This window comes from Nelumbo lutea, chromosome 8, assembly GCF_056320005.1.
Source record: "Nelumbo lutea isolate HS-2025 chromosome 8, American lotus-T2T, whole genome shotgun sequence".
NCBI lineage: Eukaryota > Viridiplantae > Streptophyta > Magnoliopsida > Proteales > Nelumbonaceae > Nelumbo > Nelumbo lutea.
Genome location: NC_142691.1, coordinates 47,278,132 through 47,301,125, shown reverse-complemented (window position 1 = coordinate 47,301,125; position 22,994 = coordinate 47,278,132). Strand labels below are relative to the sequence as shown.

At 38.0% G+C, this 22,994-nt stretch overlaps 1 protein-coding gene across 2 annotated transcripts; it reads left to right on the top strand.

Moving 5' to 3' along the window:
* The first annotated feature begins 227 nt into the window (after nucleotides 1–227).
* LOC148844014 (Tetratricopeptide repeat (TPR)-like superfamily protein) lies at nucleotides 228–21,028 on the top strand. 2 transcript variants are annotated; one of them, XM_088957761.1, is made up of 4 exons: nucleotides 228–686; nucleotides 12,105–12,397; nucleotides 13,121–13,267; nucleotides 20,274–21,028. In XM_088957761.1, exons 1-4 carry the CDS (start codon nucleotides 353–355, stop codon nucleotides 20,556–20,558), a joined length of 1,059 nt encoding a protein of 352 aa, XP_088813887.1. In that variant the 5' UTR covers nucleotides 228–352; the 3' UTR covers nucleotides 20,559–21,028. The 2 variants fall into 2 exon arrangements, with proteins under 2 accessions (XP_088813887.1, XP_088813888.1); XM_088957762.1 differs by lacking the exon at nucleotides 13,121–13,267 and having other exon boundaries at nucleotides 260–686.
* The last annotated feature ends 1,966 nt before the right edge of the window (nucleotides 21,029–22,994 follow it).

The following is a 22,994-nucleotide window of genomic DNA, read 5'->3' as shown; positions in this document are numbered from 1 at the left end:
TTCGATCTTTGACACCTCTGCTTTCTATACCCGACCCGAGTGATGAGAGTGAACCCACCAATCACTCTACTGGGACCCCCTTACCCTTAGGGTGGATCTGAATTCTTCATAAATGAAACAGGTGGCATGTTACACAATCACCACGTCCGTGGCCTACACAAAGCGCATCCCTTAGATCATGGGTCCCGCACAAATGTAAAGACAGGGCCACAGTGACATGGCATCTTGCTATCCACCGAAAACTTCCCACGACACAAACAGGCAGTGAAGTACTGGACCGATTTCTGAGGTTGAGGATAACTCAACCAGAGAGTAGAGAAGAGTATGTTGTGTCGTTGTGATCACTTGGGAGATGTTTATGGCTTTGCTTTCTTCTCCATCTCGTCTCCTTGCACTCTCTGCTAAAGTTTCTGCAAAGACCCATTTCACCCAGAAGCCTCATATATCCGCAATCTCCAAGAGAAACCAAAAGGCGTTGGAAAATGGAACAAGAGTGGTGGGTTCTGCTGCCGGCTCTGAGGAGAAGATGGAGAGAGAGGATGCCCCTGTTGGGTCCAACAGGACGGCCTTGTCGGTGATGGAAGCTCTGAGTAGGTTCCAAGGCCCCAAATGGGTTAGACGGGCTTGGGATTCCAAGCAGTTTCCGAAAGTTGAGAAGACCAATTGTGGTGCGGTTATCGATGCAGGTAAGGCGCCATGATGGGCTCTTCTTTTAACTATCAGTGATTATTTCAGTTGATAAGATGCTCATTTTAGGCCTTTCTTATGATTTTATTTGCATGCAGTTTCTGTATGCTTCTTTTGATTTAGCATCAAATGCTTCTTTTGGACAACTTATTGGAATTGCATTTCATTTATAATTAGAGAGGTTTATAATGTTTCCATGGAGGAAGAAGTCAGGTTTCTCCAGATTCCAGAACCAATGGAAATTTCATAATTTTTTGATGGATCAAATTATGATTAGTCCGAGCTCCTTGAAGATTAGTTTGCAATTTCTTGGTGTCAGAAATAAGCCTTTTAATTTAAAGATCCAAAACAGTTGAAAGAATTGTCTTGGAGAAACTTAGCATTTTTTAATTGATAAAAAAAGCATTTTTTTGATCAGCAAAAGAAATGCTTTCATTAAATTAAATTTAGAGAAATTTAGCATTTTGGAAAGTTGAAATTGTACATTCACCACTTTCCTTGTAGCCTATTTTAGATGTCAAAACTTGCTGCTTGACTTGATTTTGGTGTCATTAGGCAGGTTTTCAATTACCCATCCAATGGGACCATCTGATGTAAATTGGGAATGTTATGCCATTTTATTGGCATAGTATCAATTCGTAATATAAGTTTAGGGAGTCTATTTTTAAAGTTTCTCTTGGTTTGTCTCATTTTAAATTCATTATTAGTGGGTAGCTTAGTTGTTTTAGGAGCCAGACCCGTATTTAAACATCTTGATGAGTTTATCTTAGTTTGAAAGAAACTTTAAGTTGATTCCAATCAGTTTCCTAGTTAAAATTGGAGTCTGTAAAAGAAGGTTGGGGGTTTCTTCTCTCTCTCTCTCTCTCTCCCTCCTCTTACTTTTTAAGGTATGCTTTATTCTCTGTTTATAACTTCCCCTTTATTCTATTATGTGTTTGCATCTTTACCCATCATGTACACCCTAGTAGGACTTTTCTCCTCCTGTCCATCATCATGTGGCCTTGGGCACTCCTTTCCTCTTGATTGGTTATAATTTCTTAAATCCCATTAGATGGGGAAAATATTTTGGATGGCCCGTGGAGATTGTTTTATGCTCTAAATGAATTTTTCTTCTCTGATGTTCTTGTCCTTAACATAGTTTTTAAGGTGCCAAGGCAAGGCTGGGCGATGGATTTTTTTTTTAAGTAATACCATATATCCTAGGGTAGTTCCCTAGGTTCCATAACCATCTTTCCTTAATAGTTATCCATAATTTTCATAAGAGAAGTATAAACTTCATGTTTTAAGTTTAGAAAACCAACATTTTATGAGAAGAAAGGAACAAAGGAAAGAAAATTCAAAAGATATAGGGACTGAACCCCTACTTTTGTTATAGGAAAAGAAGAAAAGAAAAGGTGGAAGAAGAAGAAGACCTGTAAGAAGAAAATGTGTTGATTAGACAAAATTTTAAGTTCTTCCCTTGCTTATTGGTTCAGGTTCTGAAATCTTTGAGGATTCAATCAAGGATCAAAATTTCAATACGATACACCCTGTATCGGGTGTATTGTATTGTATCTTTGGTGCTCCGATGCACATGTTTACAAGTGTTTTTGGGAACCCATTTTTTAAAATAATATATATTTAAAAATGAAATTGAAAACCAAAGAAATAAAAAAATAGGGGGAGTATCGTTATAAGTACTGATACACCTCTGCCGATACACAGAGGTGTATTGATACTTTGAACCATGGGTTCAATTAGCAATGTTTGTGTTGATTAAACCCTAACAAATAAGAAAATAATAAAAAGAAATTAGTACATAAATACATAAAATGAGTATTCTAGTTTAATAATGCCTATTTTATAATTATAATGTCAAAAAATTAAAAATATAAAAGTATTTTATAACATAGTGCACAAAACTACTTGGTGACTGGGCAAGGCGAGCCTCCAAGGGCACCTTGTCGCCTAGGCGCCCGCCTAGGTGTCGCCTTGACAGCTATGGTCCTTAAGTCTTGACCTCTATGGGATGGAATGTTTAACAACTTCATGTTGTTCCTTTAGGAAAATAGAAAGTATTACACAAGAGCTGAAAATCACATTAATTGTGTAAGAAGGAATGCAAATGGGATGGCCGATACTCTAGCAAAACAAGGGGTATATTGGCAACAGTTGTTTTGGGTGCTGGTGTAACAGTTGTAACTTGTGGGGATTGGAACTGCTTCCTTTGTAATGACCAGATTTATCATCTTTTTATAAAATTTTTAAATTTCTTTCTGATCAACAAAAAAATTCACATTGTTCCATGAAGCTTATATGGATAACTGCCTTTATAATTCTATGCTGGGTTCATATTCATTTATTTGATATCAATGCTGTCCATCATCTTTTAGTTAAATATTTTTCTAAAAGATAAAGAAAAGAAAAAAACTTTCTCTTATGGAGGAGGGCTGGAGATGTAGCTGTTGTTACAATCATGTCATGAAGATATCTAGAGAGTATGACTGCTTTATTCATTGCAAAGGGATGGAGGACTGGTGTTGATTTCATCTGGGCTTGTGTTGATCATCTATGCCTTATCCTAACTATCTGGGGTTGGCTACATGAATCCTGCTTTGCCATCCCAACTATATGGACTGTTGACACTGCTACGGAGCCTAAAATTTGCTAAACAATCAAATTTTAAAAGCTTGGAGGTTGAAGGGGATTCAAAGCTGGTTGTTTCTCAGACTACCACTAGGTGTAGTGTACCTTAGATCTACAAACATGCTCTATGGGAAATAGAAAGCCTGGAAAGGGATCTAAATGCCACTTTTGCTTGGACAAGGACTGCAGATGGGATGGACGACACATTAGCTAAACAGGGGGTCTATAGGCAGCAGTTGTTCTGGGATTTATTGTATGCTTTTCAGGTTTCTGATTCTTGGGTGAATGGACACCCTTTCTTATGTAACCTAACCTGTCATATTTTAATAAAATTAATTTCTTCTTGCTGACAAAAAAAAAAAAAAGAGAAAAATCCCAACTATATGGACTCCTCTTCTCCAACAGTCATCATCATCTAAGCCATGTTCCAACTAATGGGGTTGGCTACATTAATCCTGTTTTGCCATTCCATTCTGTTAAATCCGATGTCCATTATTAAATTATGGGTGCTTAAATCATTTCTTATTACTTCCACCCAAGTCCTTTTCGATCTGCCCCTATCTTTTCTAGCCCCTTCAACTTGTAACAAATCGCATTGTCTAACAGGTGTAGTCGTGTAGATGGTCTCCTATGCACATGACCAAACCATCTCAATCTACTCCTTGGAAAATGGTTCTACCAAGCAATTTGAAAGCATGCTAAGGTGGGATGTAATGGAGTTAGAAATGTTTAGGGTGTATTGAGAGAGGGGAGGCAAGGAGTGCTAGAGGGGGGAGGGAGAGGGTGCAGAGGAAAAAGCTTTAGCTGTGGTGGGTTGCATGAAATTATTTGCATCCATGGATGCTAAAGAGAATGACATGTTAATGCAGAAGGTCATTTCCTAGATTTCTTTTGAAACAATATGAAAGAGTCCCCATATTGTGTTTCTTTGCTGATATAGATGCTGTTTATTTATTTATTAAATTGATTTTTGGGGCCTTCATTGCTTGTGCAATGAAGTAGAGAGATTCATGGATTACTGTGGCTGCCTAGCCTGCCTGTGCTTGCCAAAAGCTCAAAAGGAAGTGAAGATGGTGATCTGGAGAAAGGAAGCGAAGACTGAAGCCAAAACCTTTGGTTTCGAAAAAGGTAGATATGATGGTAAGGAAAGGCTAAAGATTAAAGAAGAAAACAGAGCCACCGTTTTCATAATTGAGGAAGTGATTATATGGCTGTAGGGTTTCATGGATGGGACGATTCTCTTTGTTAAAAAATTTGGCTAGAAGAACGAAGTAACTGTAGCTAGGAGTTTTGAAGCTGAGATGAGAAGAAACATGAAGGGTTGTTTCATGGCGATTATGGAAAGTGGTGGTTATAATAGAAAATACTCTTATGTGTGCCAGAGGGTAGAGAGAGAGAGCAGGATGGAGAATGTTTACAGAAACCCTGCAGGAGTCTCTACTGAATGTTGATAGAAGGCAAAGCTCAAATTTTCGCGGAGGATCAGGAATCCATGATAAGCAGAGCTATAGAGATATCTCGAAGGGAGAAGGTCAAAGTTTGAAAGGACTTCAAGCCATAGTATGCAGTGACACTAGAAGTCGAAGATTGCTCTTAGATGCAGCAGAAGGAGAATGGGAGAATAATTTGATTCTGACTTCAGCCAAAGGAGTCCAAGATTGGGAGAATATCGTAGGGGCGATGGTGAAGAGATTTAACATAATGGTACTGTAAACGTTAGACCTTTTGAAGACTCAAAGTCTTTGCTATATGGAGCTGGTTAAGAAGTACTGTTCCCAAGCGCTGAGACGGTGGAAACACCAATTGGAAGGGTAATGGTAGAAAACTGGTTTGTGTCTTGTAATCAAAATAATATCTCAGAAAGTCTTCTCGAGCTTCAGTTAGTAGGGCTTCCCTTAAACTACTGGAATGAGAAAACTTTGGTAAAATTGATCCAAGTCATGGGTGGAATGTTGACAGCTTTTAATCTCATTGACCTCCATGCCGCAAAAGCAAGGGTCAAAGGTCTGAAACCCGATTAAGTCTCCAGATGCTTCGAGTTTCTCATTAATGGTTGCTGGCTTAAGGTTTGGGTTCTGTTGGAAGGTGAAACGTCTCTATGGAGGAAAGGTTCCAAGGAAGAAGATGTCAACATCCTTGAAGGTTGGGTTACACGTGGAAAAAAGAGATCGAGCCAAAAGTCATTGAACAATGCCCAGACGTCGAATGAAGATGAAGAGACTCCATGCGGATCAGCCAGTAAGTCTCTGCATAAGAATGCCATTAGTTCAATTTTTTTGGAAAGTGGAGATTGAAGGGCAGGTGAATAGTCTTATGCTGAGGTCATTAAGGGCGGAGCGACATCAACTAACCTTCTGGGTCCACAAGGCTTTTTAAACCAGAGGAGACCCGGACCTCAGAGGATAGATGTGGCTTGGAATGTCCAGTTTCTCCATGTTCGGAAGAGACAGTTCCTGCCAAAATGGAGAAAATGGATTGGGGGGAGGCGACAGTTAGGAAAAAGAGTGTTAGTATTGGTGCTGATCCAGGAAATGAAGACAATGATAGGGGTAAGGCTGGAGGAAAGGAAGACTTAGATGATGATAACTCTTCTAGTGGACAGGTTGGAAGTCAGGTCGAAGATTGCTTGTTTTATGAGGAGGTTGAGATTGGTATGCAGTGTAGATCTGTGTCAAGTGAGCAAAATGGAAGGGGAGGAAGATCAGGGTGTTGGGATATAATCAACAAGAAATCGCGCAATGTAAGAGTTCACAATCTAGTTCATGTGACAAATATTTTCTCAAGAGCAAAATCGAAGATTGCTTGTTTTATGAGGAGGTTGAGATTGGTAGGTTGGGTGTAGATCTAGGTTGAGGGAGCAAAATGGAAGAGAAGGAAGATCAGGGTGGTAGGATAATCAACAAGAAATCACGCAATGTAAGAGATCATAATCTAGTTCATGTGACAAAGATTTTCTCTAGACTTAAACTCGGTTTGGCAGGGCAGGACCTACAAAAAATATAAATGGGTGTACAGAAGGAAAAAGGTGAGGGTTAATGGGACAATTGGTACTGATCATAGGGGGTAACTGTGCAAGAGCAACCAAGACCCCCCTTTCATTGAAGGAACAATAGGTAAATAAGGTAATTGATGCCGAATCTGAGTCTGATTCAGCACGGCTACTACAAGAGAATGAAGTTGCTTAAGAAGTTTCAGGTGAGGTGACTACCCAAAAATTGGTTGATAGGGAGGTCACAACTGAGAAAAGCTTAGTTTATTTTTCTGGGGTGGTGAGGAATTTTCTAGGAGGGCTTATGAAGAATTTGAAAGAAAAAAAGAGGAAGAGAAAATGAAGACCAAAGCGCACTTAAAAGGGATCAGGGATTGGGATGAGAAACTCTCAAATCAAGAGGATGCGTTTACAGATGAAGACTGACGTGGGCAGACAGAAAGGTTTAGCATTTTTTTAGAGTTCTTTTGTATTGGGTGATCTTTTTATCGGTGTCTGTTTTGGGTTTTATTTTTGCTTGTGAGGTGTTTATTCTGTTAGGTTTGTTTGGGTTTCCTGGGGGTGCTTCTTGCTCTAGGTGATTTCTTATCACCTTCTGTTGTAATTTTCCTTTTTTCTTTAATAAATTTTCCTTTTATTCTTCAAACAAGGGGGGGGGGAGGGAGGGTTGTGTTCTGGGTGGTGTCTGTATACTTGTGGTCAGGGCTGAGCTGTCAATGGGCTGGATTAAGTGGTAAACCCACCTTGACCCATCCTTACTGTGTTAGGGTTGGGTCAGCCTTGATTGGATCTCAGTTCGGGTTCATGTTGAGACTCTTGAGGCTGACCCGTGCCAAACCCAACCCATTGGCATTGTAACATTGAAAAATTGTAAATATAAACATAGTTGACTATAGGTGGACTATGTTATGGGGTTAGGTTCGGTATCTCATTTCATTTAGTTGGGATGGATTAACTTCAGGTTGGGTTTGGTCAAGCAAAATTAGTACCGAACCTGACCCATTGACATCCCTACTTTTGGTTGTTTTTGACTAGGTTCTTTCCCTTTTTCCCCTGTCATTCACTATATTCTTTGCATTTTGTTTATGCCTTTTGCTTGGGATGCAATACTTGTATACACCTTTTATACTATTTTTTTCCTTGGAATACATTTTGGCTTTTACTATCAATAAATAAATAAATCCAAAACTTGATAATGGGATATGATGTAAGAATTCAGGGAAGCTGTTAAAAGACTCAAATGGCTAACCTCCAATATGACTGTAAGGATTTAGTGGCAAAGGAGATCAGCCAATGGAATAGCTGACTGCTTAGCTAAACAAGGGGTGCATGGTGCACAGCCCACCTGAATAGAGCTGCAAAGAAGCTGGAGGCTGGAGGTTTCACGGGCTTTATAGAGATTTGTAGTCGAGCCTAGGGGATTATAGAAGCCTTTTAGAGTCATCTTTAAGAGTATGGAGTCTTTTGTGTGTAGAGTCTTCTAGAGTTATCTTAAGTATTCATGTATTGTGTGGAGTTTTCTAGAATGATGCAGAGAAGTCTAAGGTCTAGAATGCCCTAAGATTATCCTTGTAAATATTTGGATAGAGAGTATTCTAGGAAGATGCCTAAAAGGTTCCATTTGAGGAAGTGGAACATGTGGTTGATATGAGGAGGTGCAAAGTGCAATCTAATGGCTAGGGTAAAGAGGTAGAAAATGGATGGTTAGAATTGCACCTAAAGGAGGTGAGAGTTTCAAGGGCATCAAAGGAGTCCCTCCAAGAGAGTAAAGTGTTCAAGGGTGAGTCTTACATCCTTATCTTTGAGCTAATAAAGAGTGGTTTTGAGTTAAAACCCTTGTGAGTGAAGGAAGGCTTAGAATCCATCATATGGATGGCCGAACCATGCAAGATGGCTGGGCGAAATTTCAAAAATTTCCAATTCTCCTAGGAATTGTATTCCCTAAGTTTCGAAAAACAACATTTTTTCTAGGATCGGTCTTGCGCTGAACCAGACCGGATTTGAAACCAAACAAAGAGGGAGATGTATACCTGATATGGATACCACAAGTGTAGATCCCAAGGTGGAAGTTCATGCCCAAACCAGTCTTAAAACCAGCTTCCACTGAAGATGGTGCAACTTTGATCTTGAAGCCGGTTTATCAATGCAATTTTCAGCAAAACTGCAATCCAACTACTTGGATCGAATTGGGGAGGTGAGCATGTAATTTATTTGAGTTTTTCTTGCAAAAATTAGGGAAAGAATTTATCTTTATTAGTTCCAAAAAATGTAGTTGAACTAGGGTTTCTTGGGAGACAAAAAGAAGAAGAGAGAGAGAGAGAGCAGAATTGATAGGTGTTCTAGACCAGTTCACCCTCTTCTTCTTTTATCTCTTTATGGAGCACTTCTCCTAATCAAATTAGGAGATTATCCAAATCTTTATTTGGGTTTGGACTCTATTAAGAGATAAGTCTTATGCTCTTAAGAGGATGGGTGCTCCATACCCATTTCCAAACCCAGATTCGCCCCATGTCACATGACAACTTAAGCTGTCTTGTGACATCTTAATTAATCATATTAATTATGGGCTTTAGGCCCATCAGCTATATGGCTCATGACCCAAGAGTGTTGCTTTGCCAATTTAGGTTTGATTTGTATGGCGTCGAACCCCATAATGACCTCACATAAGCCCACATGGGTTCGGCCCAGCTTCTGTGAAAAGGCCTGGTCAATTCATTGCTAGACGCAGTGAACCCCTGAGCACATCACTATGGGCTCAAAATGGGCCCAACATTTACACTTAAGTGATCATTGGATAATCCAACCATCCTATGAAGACCCAAGGATAACGGACTTAAGTAAGATAAATCCCTTCAGGTAATCAGTCCTTAATGGTCTCTTAGACTTAACCTCTCAGCCCATAATGATCAAACACTACCCGATAGGGAAGGACCTCTCCCCTGGCTACAAGGTGTATTGTTACACACTTTGCTCGGATGGATCCCAGGAATTAAAACCTTTTGCAAACATTTATCATAAAGCATAATATATATATATATATATATATATATATATATATATATATATATATCAAACATAGTTGAAATCCACTACCAACAGTTTAGGTTTTCATTAGTGAGAGTGCAAATCCGATCATTCACTTTGTCTGATAAAGGGGCCAATCCTATCTCTATGAGTGAATTCTCAGACTGCCCCAACATACCTAGGTTTTGACTTGTAATGGATCTCACTGATTGGCATATCAAAGACAGCCCAATCCGACACCTAGTGTAGTACCATAATCAAGTCTAGGGTTTGTGTAAATTTCTAGTTTTGCCCATCAATCTCCAAGGTCCATGGCATAACTGGAAAATGGTCTGGATTCAATGTTTCAACCAAACACAAACTACATGTGCTTCGGGTCTAACCCTATCAGCTGAGACAAGTTGCCCCAACTTCTTTGGTAGCACATTAGTGTCAGCCTTGGCAGGATAAACTCCCCAAATCTATCCAACAGCTGAGAACATTCTAAACTAACACAAGTCTCATAAGTGTCCAGTTTAAGGGGTAATTTCACAGAAACATATCAATATCAACATGAAACAATGATGTACTTTTATTCATTTACAATAAATGTATTCGTACTTCAAACTAATTGGAGCTAAGGGCATACGTTGTCTAACAATGAATTCCATTGGAGACTAGGTGCATGACAATGGGCAGCATTTGTTTTGTGCTCAATTGTAATCTGATTGAATTTGAGGCTGTATCTCGCGTCTATTCTAGGGGAAGACTCATTGTATTGTTTTATGATTTGATTATTTTGAAAATTTTCTTCATCTATCAAAAAAAAAAAAAATCCAAAAGTTGTCTTTTGCTTATTGGATAAGATGCTTTGTCCTTGCCATCCTTGTCATTATATATATAGTGTAAGGGCATGTGCTATGTATGTGTGCTAATAAAGGGTAAAGATATAAATTGACATTATATAATCAAATTTAGCTTTTATGATCTGCACCAAAACCAAGGCAAATATCCACTTTATAATAGTATAGATTATTGTCCATTCCTATCTTTTTATTTGGTCATCTTTTCTTTCTCAGAATTAATGGGTTCAATTTGATAATCTGTTGCATTGAGTGCCTGTTGGGAGGGTTTTCGTGCAATGGCTTCTAGTGTCACAAGGTAGGCCTCACATGGAAAGCCATGGAACTATGTTTGGTGAAAAACCTAGAAAGCCCAAAAATGCTTACATTGAGCTGAGAAATCAACTTTCTGCTGAAGCTAGTTTTGGTAGCTTCTTCTAAGTTTCTCATTCAATGCATCTTAATTAATGCTGAAGCCCTCCCAAATGGGCCCTAATAAGGGTAAATTGCAGATTACTACCTTGTACTTTGGGGCTAGTCTCACTTTTGTACTCTAACTACAAAACGTGCCTCTACAGTACCTGAACTCTTGAAAATTGCCAATTTAGTACCTGCCGTTAGCAGTCCATCAGTTATCTGTATCACGTGATGACATGTGTGACTTAATTTTTTTTAAATGCCAAAACTACCCTTTTTAATATTTTTGAGACCATTTTATTTTGATTGTCTTCTCCCATGACAACAAGAATTACTTGTCTTCTCTGGAAACAATGGTGGTCCAAAACCTCCCTTTGTTATGGATTGAATAACTGAAAAAACAATGATGGTAGTCTAAATTCCTCTTCTCCAGCAACGACATTGTCTTCTTTGGTGATGTTTTTCCGTGTAGCTTCTCCAGCGGAAAGCAATACTTCTTTGACATAAAGGTTAGTTCATAAAGTGAACAGTTGTGCCCAATAGCTGTGAAAGGGGATTTGAACATGGCTATTTTGGCCATTCCAAAATTATGCTTCTCTCACCTATTCAAATCTTGAAGGTATTTGTGTCCTTTCACATGCCAACTGATGCCAGTTAATGGTTTTGAACTAAACTGGCAATTTTGGAGAGTTTCAGGTACTGCAGTGGCATGTTTTGAAGTTCAGGTACTAAAGTGAGACTAGCCCCAAAGTACAGGGTACTAATCCACAATTTACCCTAAGATTTAAGATATACTTCTGGTAAATCAGTTCTTGATGAACTGGTTAATTGGAAATTTGGTTGAAGTTTATTTATGAACAGTTGTGCCCAATAGCTGTGAAAGGGGATTTGAACATGGCTATTTTGGCCATTCCAAAATTATGCTTCTCTCACCTATTCAAATCTTGAAGGTATTTGTGTCCTTTCACATGCCAACTGATGCCAGTTAACGGTTTTGAACTAAACTGGCAATTTTGGAGAGTTTCAGGTACTGCAGTGGCATGTTTTGAAGTTCAGGTACTAAAGTGAGACTAGCCCCAAAGTACAGGGTACTAATCCACAATTTACCCTAAGATTTAAGATATACTTCTGGTAAATCAGTTCTTGATGAACTGGTTAATTGGAAATTTGGTTGAAGTTTAACCTGTTTGATAAATGCTTTTTTCTTTTCTGTTTTTTTTTTTTTTTAATTTTGTTTTATGAAATTGGTACTCAGCTCCACACAGAAATTTGGATTTATCAATCCAGTGCTTTGTTTGATATTCTCAACTTAGTTATGTTCCTAGATCATGAGCAAGCTTTTAAAGTTTTGGATTTTGTTGTTTTTCCTTTCTATTTGATAATATTTATATTTCCAATATTTTATGCAACACTTGATATTCCAACCCCAACACTATATTTCTGATCCTTGTTTTGAATTTTCAGTTTTTGGCATTACATATTTTATTAATTATTTTATGGTATAAGAAATCTTCTTACCACGTCTCTTTTCCTTGTTTCAGAGTTTCTGTTGGATCTTTTAATTACTGAGAGTATTAAAAATAACAAAAGGCCATTAGTGTGGTTGTCTGCTTTCTCATTTGGAGCAATGACATGGTTGAGTTCTGCACAATTGGCATATTCCAGTGAACAGATAAGATCTGACATGGTCTATGAGATTGGAGAACTTTTTGAGTTGGGCATTCAGCTCACTTACTTGCTTCTACTGTTAGGATTGCTTGGGGTGGGTACGTTCTTTGTGATTCGTCAAGTTCTTGTTCGCAGAGAACTTGACCTTTCTGCTAAAGAATTGCAGGTAAGCAACTATATTTGCTTTTCCATTATCAATAATGAAAGTTTATTCTATTTTTTTTTTCTTTCAACTTTGAAAAGTGCTATGGAATCAATAATACAATTACTCGTGTAAAAATTGGTTTTCTTTTATTTTTATTAGCAACAACAGTTGAGAGCCTTACTAATGTTGTAAAAAAAATGATTTTCATATTTTTATCAGGGTAATATTTGAAATTTTTACTGTTAAAGTTGAAACACTGAGTTGGTGCTGACATGACACTGTTTTTTTTTTCTGGGAAACAGCAATGGAACCCAACATACCCTAATAATTAATTTGACAATGGATATGGTTTTAAACAGAATGGAATGGTGAAACAGGATTCATGTAGCCGACCCAATATAGTTGGGATAGGGCCTGGATGATGATGATAACATCAATATTTTAATTATCTGGTAGTTTTTTTTCACATGCATTGTGGATCTATGGATCCATTTTAATCCTTATTGAATCATCCATGATTTTTTTACTATTTAATTATGACCTAGTTTCCACCTGTTGCGTAAATATGGAAAAGTTTCTTTAACTTTTCTCTTATTGTACCTTAAGCTAGGAGTATTAGCAAAGGGTGCCTTTTCTTTTCTGTTCATGTTGTTTTTGCAATTTTCTTTTGATCAGCAACAGAAAGAAGACATTGTTTTGCAGTTTCTATGTTTTTATCTTATTTCTCTATTTTTGGAATTTCAGGAGCAGGTCCGTAGTGGTGATGCTAGTGCCACTGGGTTGTTTGAACTCGGTGCAGTGATGCTGAGGAGGAAATTTTACCCAGCTGCTACAAAATACTTGTTGCAAGCAATTGAGAAATGGGATGGAGATGATCAAGATCTTGCCCAAGTATGACAAAACGTTGCATCTCTCAAATGTGGTCTTGGGGGTTAATATTGCTTGAATATATAATTTAAAAATATGAAATCACATACTTGATGTAGGAAGGATATCCAACCTTCCTACAAACACTTTGGGGGGGGGTGTGTGTTCAAAATAGGGCACTGTTGTAAAAAGAAAAGAAAAGAAAAGGGAAGAAAGCTAGAATGATATGGTTTAGACCTAGGAGATGGGGATAGGAAGATGGGGGATGATTCCTGGGAATAGTTTAGGATTGCAAAGGAAGATTAGTATTTGAGTGAAAGGATTTTAGAGAGAGGAAATGTGCTAAAATCTCTGCATTCAAAGAATTTTCAAGAGAGGACTAAGAGAATGAAACTAGAGCTAAAGTTGAGAATGAAACTGAAGAGCCAGAGTTTCAATCTATAGAAGTTGTAAGCAGTGAAGATAAGAGGATGTGGGCCAAGAGAATTTAGTAATTGTTAAAGGAACTTCCAACACCCAGGATCAGCTTGAGGTTAATGATCAAGAATAAATAGAGAACAAGCAAGTTGAACAAAATCAGGTTCAAGATACAAATGTGCTGATTGTAGTAGATCTTAGTAAGGAAGTAAGTCATGACTTTACCTCTCAAGTTCAACTGGAATCAATTCAAGAATTACAAGCTAACATAGCACAAGTTCCACCAACATCAATAATGGAAGAATTCTAAGAGTTCTCTGAAGAACGAGTAGCTGAACCTCCTAAACTAGAGATTGAAGGAAAAGCTCTGAATGCTGCAATTGAGATTTTGAATATGAAAGTTAAAAGTGATAAGCAAGGGGGGATTCAAAAAGCTAATTGTTATAAAAGTTAAAAGTGATTGATGATTTTAGTGTTCAAAAAACTAATGTTATTGGCAAACTCCTCCCACAGTTCATCAGCTATGCCAGGTATGATGTAGGCTCCAGTAATTCTGTTCAGTTTTGGGAAGATACTTGGGCAGGGGATATTCCTCTTAAAGACCTTTTTCCGTCTTTGTTCTCTGTTTCTTTTTATAAAAATGAGGTGATTTCAAAATTCCTTCCTTCTGTGTTAAACCCATTGGCCTTGACTTGGGATTTTGGTTTCCGTAGAGGGTTAAGGGATGAGGAAATCTAGTGTTTGGCTAATTTGCTTTGTCTCCTTAAAAAGATTTGGTTGGACCCCTCAAAGCTAGATAAGAGGATTTGGGCCCCTCATACAAAAGGGTTTTTTTCCTGTGGTTCCTTTTATAAGTCACTTTGAAACTTGCCCTCTCAATAGGTTTTCCCTTTCAAAGAAGTTTGGTGTAGGCCAGTTCCCCCTAAGGTTATGGCTTTATGTTGGGAAGTGTGCCACGGGAAAGTTAACACTATGGATAACCTACAAAAGGGAAGACCCTTTCTTTGTATCTCACCTAACTGGTGTACTCTTTGCAAATCACATGGTGAGGACTGTTACCACTTATTTTTACTACAGAGCTTTGGGTTTGGCTTTTCTCCTTGTTTGAGTGTAGGTGGGAGATGCCAGCAGAAGTAAGCATGTTGTCTAACCCATTTACTCTCTCTTGGTTCCATAAAAGAGGAAGAAGAATGTGGAGGTGTGCGAGAGCTGCTTTGATATCGATAGTTTGGGGAAAAAGGAATGCTAGAATCTTCCAAGAGAAGGGGAGGAGCAGCCAGGCCTTAAAAGACTGCATTTTGATTAGGACAATGCAGTGGTTAAAGACTATGGAACTGTTTTACCAATTTTCCTTTAATGATTTATGGAGGAACTGGTTAGCATTTGCAAGCTATTCATCCTAAAAGGAAAGGGTCTCTACAAATTGGGTCCCCCTCAAGGTTTTCTGAAGCTGAATTTTGATGGGAGTAGCCAGGGCAACCCAGGGCCCTTTGGGATGGAAGGTGTCTTGAGAAATGAGGCTGGAGAGGTTATCCTTCTCTACTCTGGCCCATTGATCATTGGGAATTCTGTTAGGGCAGAATTGCTAGCTGCTATGCAAGGGGTCCTCCTTGCAAAAGAATTGGGTGTGGAGCAGTTGCTGATTGAAGGGGACTCTAAGGTAGTGGTGGAGTGGTTAAATAATCCGGTGAACGTTGTGTTGGGTTACAAGAATGAGCTAAAGAAATACAAATGGTTGACAAGGAATATGACTATTACTGTACAGTGGGTGAGGAGATCAGCTAATGCCTTCGCCGATAGATTGGCAAAACAGGGCACAACTGGGGAAACACTATTTTGGGCCGAGCTGTAATTTTGTATTAGTACACATGTACATTACTTTAGATTCTGTGTTTTAAGATTTTATGTGCTTCATGTTTGGAGAGGCGGCATCTTGCAACTTCCCAAGGGACTGATTATGTAATTTTTCGGATTTAATGGAAATATAATATTTTATCTATAAAAAAACTAATGTTATTGACGATTTAATGAAGAAGGTTACAGAAGGCAGTGTTTCAGACATACATTGCTGTCAAGATCCCTTTCTAGCTATGACTGGCATTTACTTACAGTCCAAGTGTGTTTAAGTAGCTATGGAAACTCCTTTTTCCATTGAGCTATGTCAACTTTTCATCCTCAAGTTCTTCAAAACACAAGGATGGGTATTTTTGAGTTGAAGGAGAATGATGCAGGAACTGAAGGACCAAAAATGGAAATTTCTGATTTTTTTTTTGTATTTCTATATTTTTTGACAGCAGGGATATTTTCATCATTTTGGCCAGTCCCATGTGGTCTTGGGCCAAAGCATCTTGTTCCTCTAGTTTAGTAGGGTTTCTCTTTCAAAATTTTAATTTATTTGTATTAATAGGTAGGAAGTTATTGTGTTTCTTGTTGCACAAGATCAGGAGTGGCAACTTTGTAATTATGATGAGCAGTGATTCCTACAAACCCTAGAGTGACTATAGGACCCTTGGAATGACTTCTTGGGGTTTCTTTCTCTGTTCTCTTTCTCTACCCTTTCTCTTCTCTCTATACTTCTCTATTTCTATGATTCTATCTTGTGTTAGTTTTGTTCTAGACTTGCTGCATCACTTCTTTATGAGGTGAAGCCCATGATAGTCTAGGATTAAGATACTAGTGTGGAAATTTGAGAGTGCTAATCATCAGATTTTGGTTTGCCTAAATATTTTTCAAGAATCAATTGGTGCCAAGGAACGAGTTGGGGATGGCCCCAAGTTGGACCTTGTAGGTGCTAATGGAGGAGGGATTAGTAACTCTAGTAGTACTAAAAGTAACATATACCTCGTAAAATTAGAATTACTGAAGTAAGTGGGTGCTACACAAGATGAACAAGGGAAAAATATTAGACTTAATGATCTTCCAATAGAAGTGGGGAAAGGTATGGGGGAGGTAGGTTTTTTATAGCTAACTAAACTATTTAGTAAGATGGTGAAAACAAAGAAGATGCTGGATAAATGGAGAAAGCGCATTATGGTGCTTATATTTAAAAACTAAGGCGATACATAAAGTTGCAATAATTATCATGGTATTAAACTCATGAGCCAAACTATGAAACATTGGAAGAAAACAACTGAACAAAGGTTATGAGATGAAAACAAGTAAATCAGAAAAACAAATTTGATTTATGCTGGGAAGATCAACCATGCAAGCCATCTTTCTATTGAAACGAATGATAGGAAAGTTAAGCGAGAAGAAGAGAGATTTTCATATGGTATCTATTCATTGGTCTATAGAAAGCATATGATAAAATCCCTAAAGACTCTTTGGTGTGTATTGGAGCATCTGTATAGCGACAAGCTTCCTCCTTGTAACTTGCAGGGGTTCCCCCCTTCTTTGTATATCTCCTCTTGTTCCCCCCCTTTTTCTCTCAATAAATTCTGGTTAAATTTTCTCAAAAAAAAAAAAAAGAGTACGAATAGAACATATATATGCAATGTAAATTTAATATGGTAGGATTACAAAGAAAGGTACACTTAGGATTGGAGACCAAGAGATAATGTGACCCCTTTTGTTACCATGGTTCAATAATTCATAATAAAGGAGAGATTGAGAAGGATGTTGCTCAGAGGATTTGGGCAGGATGGGCAAAATGGAGTGGATTATCAGGAGTCTTATATGATAAGGGAATACCACTTAGGCTAAAAGGAAAATTCTATAAAACAGTTATAAGGCTGATGATGTTGTATGGAGTAGAGGCCAGAGTGTTGGACTGTTAAGAAACATGTTCAAAAAATGAGTGTGGCAGAAATGTGAATGCGAAGATGGATGAGTAGTAAAACTTGAGGACAGATCGGAAATGAAGTCATTTGAAGGAACCTAGGAGTAGCTCCAATAGGGTGGTAAAGTGAGAGAAAAATGGGATTCATGTAGTTGACTATATAGTTGGGACAAGGCTTATATAATGGCATTTTTTTTTTAATTTCGTTTTCAGTTGAAGGGGGCAAGGGTGAATCTTGTTTTTCATCAAGTATCTTATGGTGTTTCTTTTCTCCCTTCTCTTCTCATCTTCTTTTCCACTTCTCTCTCTCTCTCTCTCATCTTTCCACTCCCCTACTGCCTAGGCACCATGGCGAACCTAGGCGGTAGGGGAGTGCTTAGTTGGCTAGGCTCCTGCCTAGGAGTAAGGCGTTGCTTAGTGTCTAAAAAAGGACAGAAAAAAAGGAGCTGATCCCCTGTTTTTGTTGTAGGAAAGGAAGTAAAAAGGCAAACAATAATGGGGAAAATAAGGGGTGGAGCCCCTATTGTTGTCTTAAAAATGAAAGCACAACTTGAAAGTGTTGGAGAAGGGGCAGAGCCCCTATTTTAGTTCCAAAAAAGGAAGAAGAGGTGGAGCCCCTGTTTTTGTTCCAAAAGAAGAAAGGAAGGGGGTGTTTTTTGTTCCAGAAGAAGAAAAAGAAGGGGGTGGAGCCCCTGGATTTTTTCAAGAAGAAGAAGAGAAGGGGCAGAGTCCCTGTTTTTTTTCTAGAAGAGAAACAAACCTTCGGTTGGTATTCCTTGCTTAAGTCTTTGAACTCTGTATCATTTGAACCCTGTCAGTCATCCTTAGTTTTTACTTTTTGAATATCTATCACTTGGAACACTAACAAAATATGATATACCAAATCCTACAATCCGACTTTTATGGGTTCAAGAACACCCCATCTGAAACACTACTCATGTGCTTCCTTCTTTTTGGCTTTGACCCACCCTTCTGATAGTTCTGTTGGGAAGTCTTCTTGGAAAGAATTAATACTTGTGATCTTCTTCAAAGAAATTCTCCAAATTGGTGCATCCTTTGTAGGGTTGATTGTAAGAATTGCTATCACTTATTGATTTATTGCCCTTTTGTTCTTTCTATTTGGGAATGGTTTTTCTCTTTGTTTGAGATCCCTCCGCCAAATGTTCAAGGTTTGTTCAATTCTTCATTTGTCAACTGGAGGAAGAGAAGGGGGAGAACTCTTTGGAGGTGTACAAGAGCAGCAGTATGCTGGACAATATGGGAAGGAATCAAAGAATTTTTTCAGACGAGGAAAGGAGCAGATAAGCAATCATTGAAGCCATTACAATCAGAGTGATTAATTAAGTGCTTTAGTAGTTTTGATAATATTTCCACAAATGACCTGCTTCAGAAGTGGAAGGAGGTGGCTGACTCTTGTCTTCCAAAAGCTGTTATCAGTCCAGTTTGGGTCACGCCTCGAATTTCGTTGGTAGTAGTGAGGGGAATTTGGGCCCTTCAGGTATTGGAGGCGTTTTTTGGAATGACGAGGGAGGAATTATTGCCACCTCTACTCGGGGCTAATAGATGTAGGAGACTCCTTGAGGGCAGAAATCTTGGCTGTGATGGAAAGGATCCAAAAAGCCAAGGAGTTGAACATAAGAAGATTGATTGTAGAAGGGGATTCTAAGTTGGTAGTTAACTGGCTGCAAAAAGATGAGACTGGCATTGCCTTGACAACTATGCTAACAACTTTATTTAATGGACCCTACATAATAAATTAAAACGACACCCATGACTAAAATTTAAAAGATTAGTTAAAAACAGAAGATTCCTAGACTCAAACTGTTGAAAGATACACTGTGTTTACTTAGTTTCTTGCTAATTTCTCAGTTGGATATTTAGCTTCTTATTGGATCTTTAGTTTATTGGGCTTATGGGGCCTTTGGACCTCATCTTTTATTTGTCATTATTGCTGCCTAATCACGGACATGGTTGTAATTTTGTTCTCTTTATACCAGTTAATATAAAAGATAGTGGGCTGCATCATGGCACCCACATTTGGAGTGGTTTCTCTTCTAATTTTCTTTTCTATTTTTCCTCCTGTATTCCATTCCTCTGCTATTGTTCATCTTATTTCTCATCAATTACAGTCATTTTTTTTGTTATTTTATAAAACAACTCGATCATTAGTACCACTTGGATGCCTTTATACTCATTGTCAACTGACAAATGGTTAAATTAGACCTTGGACTCTGCATGATCTCAAGTTCATTCAGGTTGGATATCCTTACCATCTGACCAGTTGTCTAGTTATTGAATTATTGCAGGTCGTGGTAAACAATCCTGGAAAACGAGGGGTGGGGGTGTTATAAATTTTGGCTAGGATTTTTAGTATTTATATCATTATATGGATACTATTAGGTGAAACATAGAAAAGGTGAGCATTGGGTGATCAAATTAGATGGATTGAATCTGTGCACCAAAGGATGTAAACATAAATCAGATAAAAAATAGTGATTCCCACAACTATATGCATGCATACAGACATAATATATACTCAAATTTATTTAGAAGATGGTAAACATGGTTGTAAGATAAAGCTACATCAGACTAGGTGGTGACCTGGACAAAAATATCATGCCAAGGTGGTGTCTTAGGCTCTTAGCAACTTCAGTTTACTGTAGCATGAAAAGAGATTTTTGCATTGCATATCAGAAGCGCAGTACTAACTTTGAGGTGTTTTTTTACCATTATTTTTAATTTATATGTATTTTATTTTTAACCCTCTTGTTTGGTGTAGAACCTGATCATTGTAACATTGCTGATGGTTTCTTTCTCCTCCCAAACATTCATTAGGTTTACAATGCTCTTGGTGTCAGCTACATCCGGGATGGGAAACTTGACAAGGGAATAAGTCAGTTTGAAAATGCTGTGAAACTTCAACCAGGATATGTCACAGCTTGGAATAACCTTGGTGATGCATATGAACAGAAGAAAGAGTTAAAGTCTGCTCTAAAGGCATTTGAAGAAGTGCTCCTTTTTGATCCTAACAATAAGGTTGCACGGCCTCGCCGTGATGCATTAAAAGAACGTGTTAAGATGTACAAGGGTGTTCCTTTGAAATCAGAAAAGGAACGCTGATTTTTACTAATCAACAGAACAAAGGGAAGAGGTAATTTTTTCACCGGCAGTCTGTAAATTCAGAAGCATGATTGAATTTTGACTTTGTATTTCATTTGTCATAGTCGCAATGACCATGGTTCTATATGTACAAGATGGCCAAGAGTGAACATGTTAGTGAGACTAGTAGGCAGGTGTGCAGAAAAAAACAAAGTATTCTTACAGAGCATTAGGGCATGTTTCGTATTTCTCATTGGTGCCATTCTTTGCTCTTTGGCTTAAGCAAGTCTGTAGTTGGGTCCAGTGTTTCTGAAGGAAACAATACATGTAGGATTGTAGGGGAGTTTCTTGTGCATACTTGAGTGCAGAAATGTTGCTGCGCAATGCAATCCTAGGAAAGAAAATGAGGTGATCCATCTTTACATTCCAATTACACTGTAATACTGATTAAATGAAGGCACTCGCACATATTTGGCTGCTCTTTACCGTCAGGTTGGTGGAAAATGCATTTATGCTCATAACAAGATAGCTTGGGTTAATGTGCAATAGACTATTATTTTATAGGCAGAATTCTATTAGCTCGATGAAGAGTATTACATAAAAAGTCTGAAATAATAGACCAAGTAAAAGTCTAGGCAGAGATAAACCCTGTGTGGCAATTAGATGAGCAGCAACATTTGCTGTCCGTCGAGCAAGAATGAAGGTTAGATGGATAAAGGGCTCTTGCAGGCAGTAATGATATGGAGCAACCGCCACGGTGGATGGAGACCATTCATCAACATGAGTTTGAAAATACTAGAAGCATCACCTTCAATAACAACGTTTGATAATTAAAGCTCTTGGACTAAAACTTAAAGTAGACCATGAAAAGGAGCTAAAGCTTCAGCCATGAAAATTTTTACATTTAATAGGCAAAGCTCTTGCAAGAAGAAAAGTACCAAAATGATTCCGAATGACTAGTCCAACAGAATCCACACCAAGTTTAAAAGCAGCACCGAAAGACTTAGTCACCAATCAATTTCAGCATGCAATAGAAACACTGTTGGGCAAAATTTGAAGCCTTTATAACAGGATTTTTATCCAGATAAACTTTTAAGAGGATCTCAGGGTCCGTTTGGTTGAGTGGAATCGGAATCCCATTTTCATTTGAGGGAATGGCCATTCTCTCCCCATCCCTTGGGGATAAGAATCCATTCCAGCCAATTTCAATTCCTATTTTGGTTCACATCTGAACGAAACGGGCAGGGGGAAAGAGACCATTCTGATTTCAATTCCAATAGATTTTGATTCTGATTCTAATTCCGATGGACCCTGAGTGTTAAAAGCAGCTAGTGACAGCTAATTCATCCTGATTCTTAAGGACAATTTTACCCATCTAATTCTGTAATTGAATTATTGATTGGCTGGGCATGTAAAATACTTAAATGTTTACATACACAACTTTTATTAATGATTAGTAATGATAATATAAAGGAAATCTAATCTGAAGGTTTGAATGAATTTAAGAGAAATATAAAAGAAGTCATGGTGAATTTTAGATAATATACAAGTTTTAAATTTGATATTTGAAATTTAATAGGCTATAAAGAGCTTAACCGTTTAAAATTATTGCAATTGGCAATTAATACATTGAATTGATTAGAATTAATAAGTTGTTAGAGTTTGTGCAAGACAATTTAGACTTGCGTGATTGTATTAGTAAGTAGGCAATTAATATGCTTGTTCCCACTAATCCACTTTAAATTTGAAACTTAAATGTGGCAATTGACAATTAATATGCTTGTTTCCACTAATCCAAGCTTAAAATGTGGTAATTGGCAATTAATAGGCTAGTTACTGCTTTAAATTGCAATTGATACATATTCTATACCACCACTATAGGTTAAATGGCACCGGTAATAGGTCATCACAACAGAATTGGGATTACCTGTCAACAAAACAAGTTCCAACAACATCACAACAGAATTGGGATCACACCTGTCAACAAAACAAGTTCCAACAACCTAAGAACATCTGACACTGCACATCTTGCTATAAAACTGGGGCCATTATAAAAAGTGGGTGGAACCCACCATTTATGAAATATATGGTGTTAGATGTTGTTGGTAGGGTATTGGAACTTATTTTATTGATAGGTGATCCTGACTCATCACACACCAAAGCCACATCTCTTTTTTAAAAATTGATATGATAAGACCTTAGACCTATACTAGATGTATCATATCGAGACTTGAACCTTGCCTTCGCTATAAAAACCCATTTGTGGAACTTGACATCCATCCCAAGCAGTGGGCTTGCTGTTCAGGGATTTGGGAAGTTATTTCCATTGTTTTCAACTGGACCGGACTGGATGGTTGGACCGGAAAAACTGGGAACCGGTCTCCGTTTTTCTCCAAAACCTTTTTTTCCCCTAAAACCGTTGATTTTGGTCAGTAAATCGTTGAATCAGCTGATTAA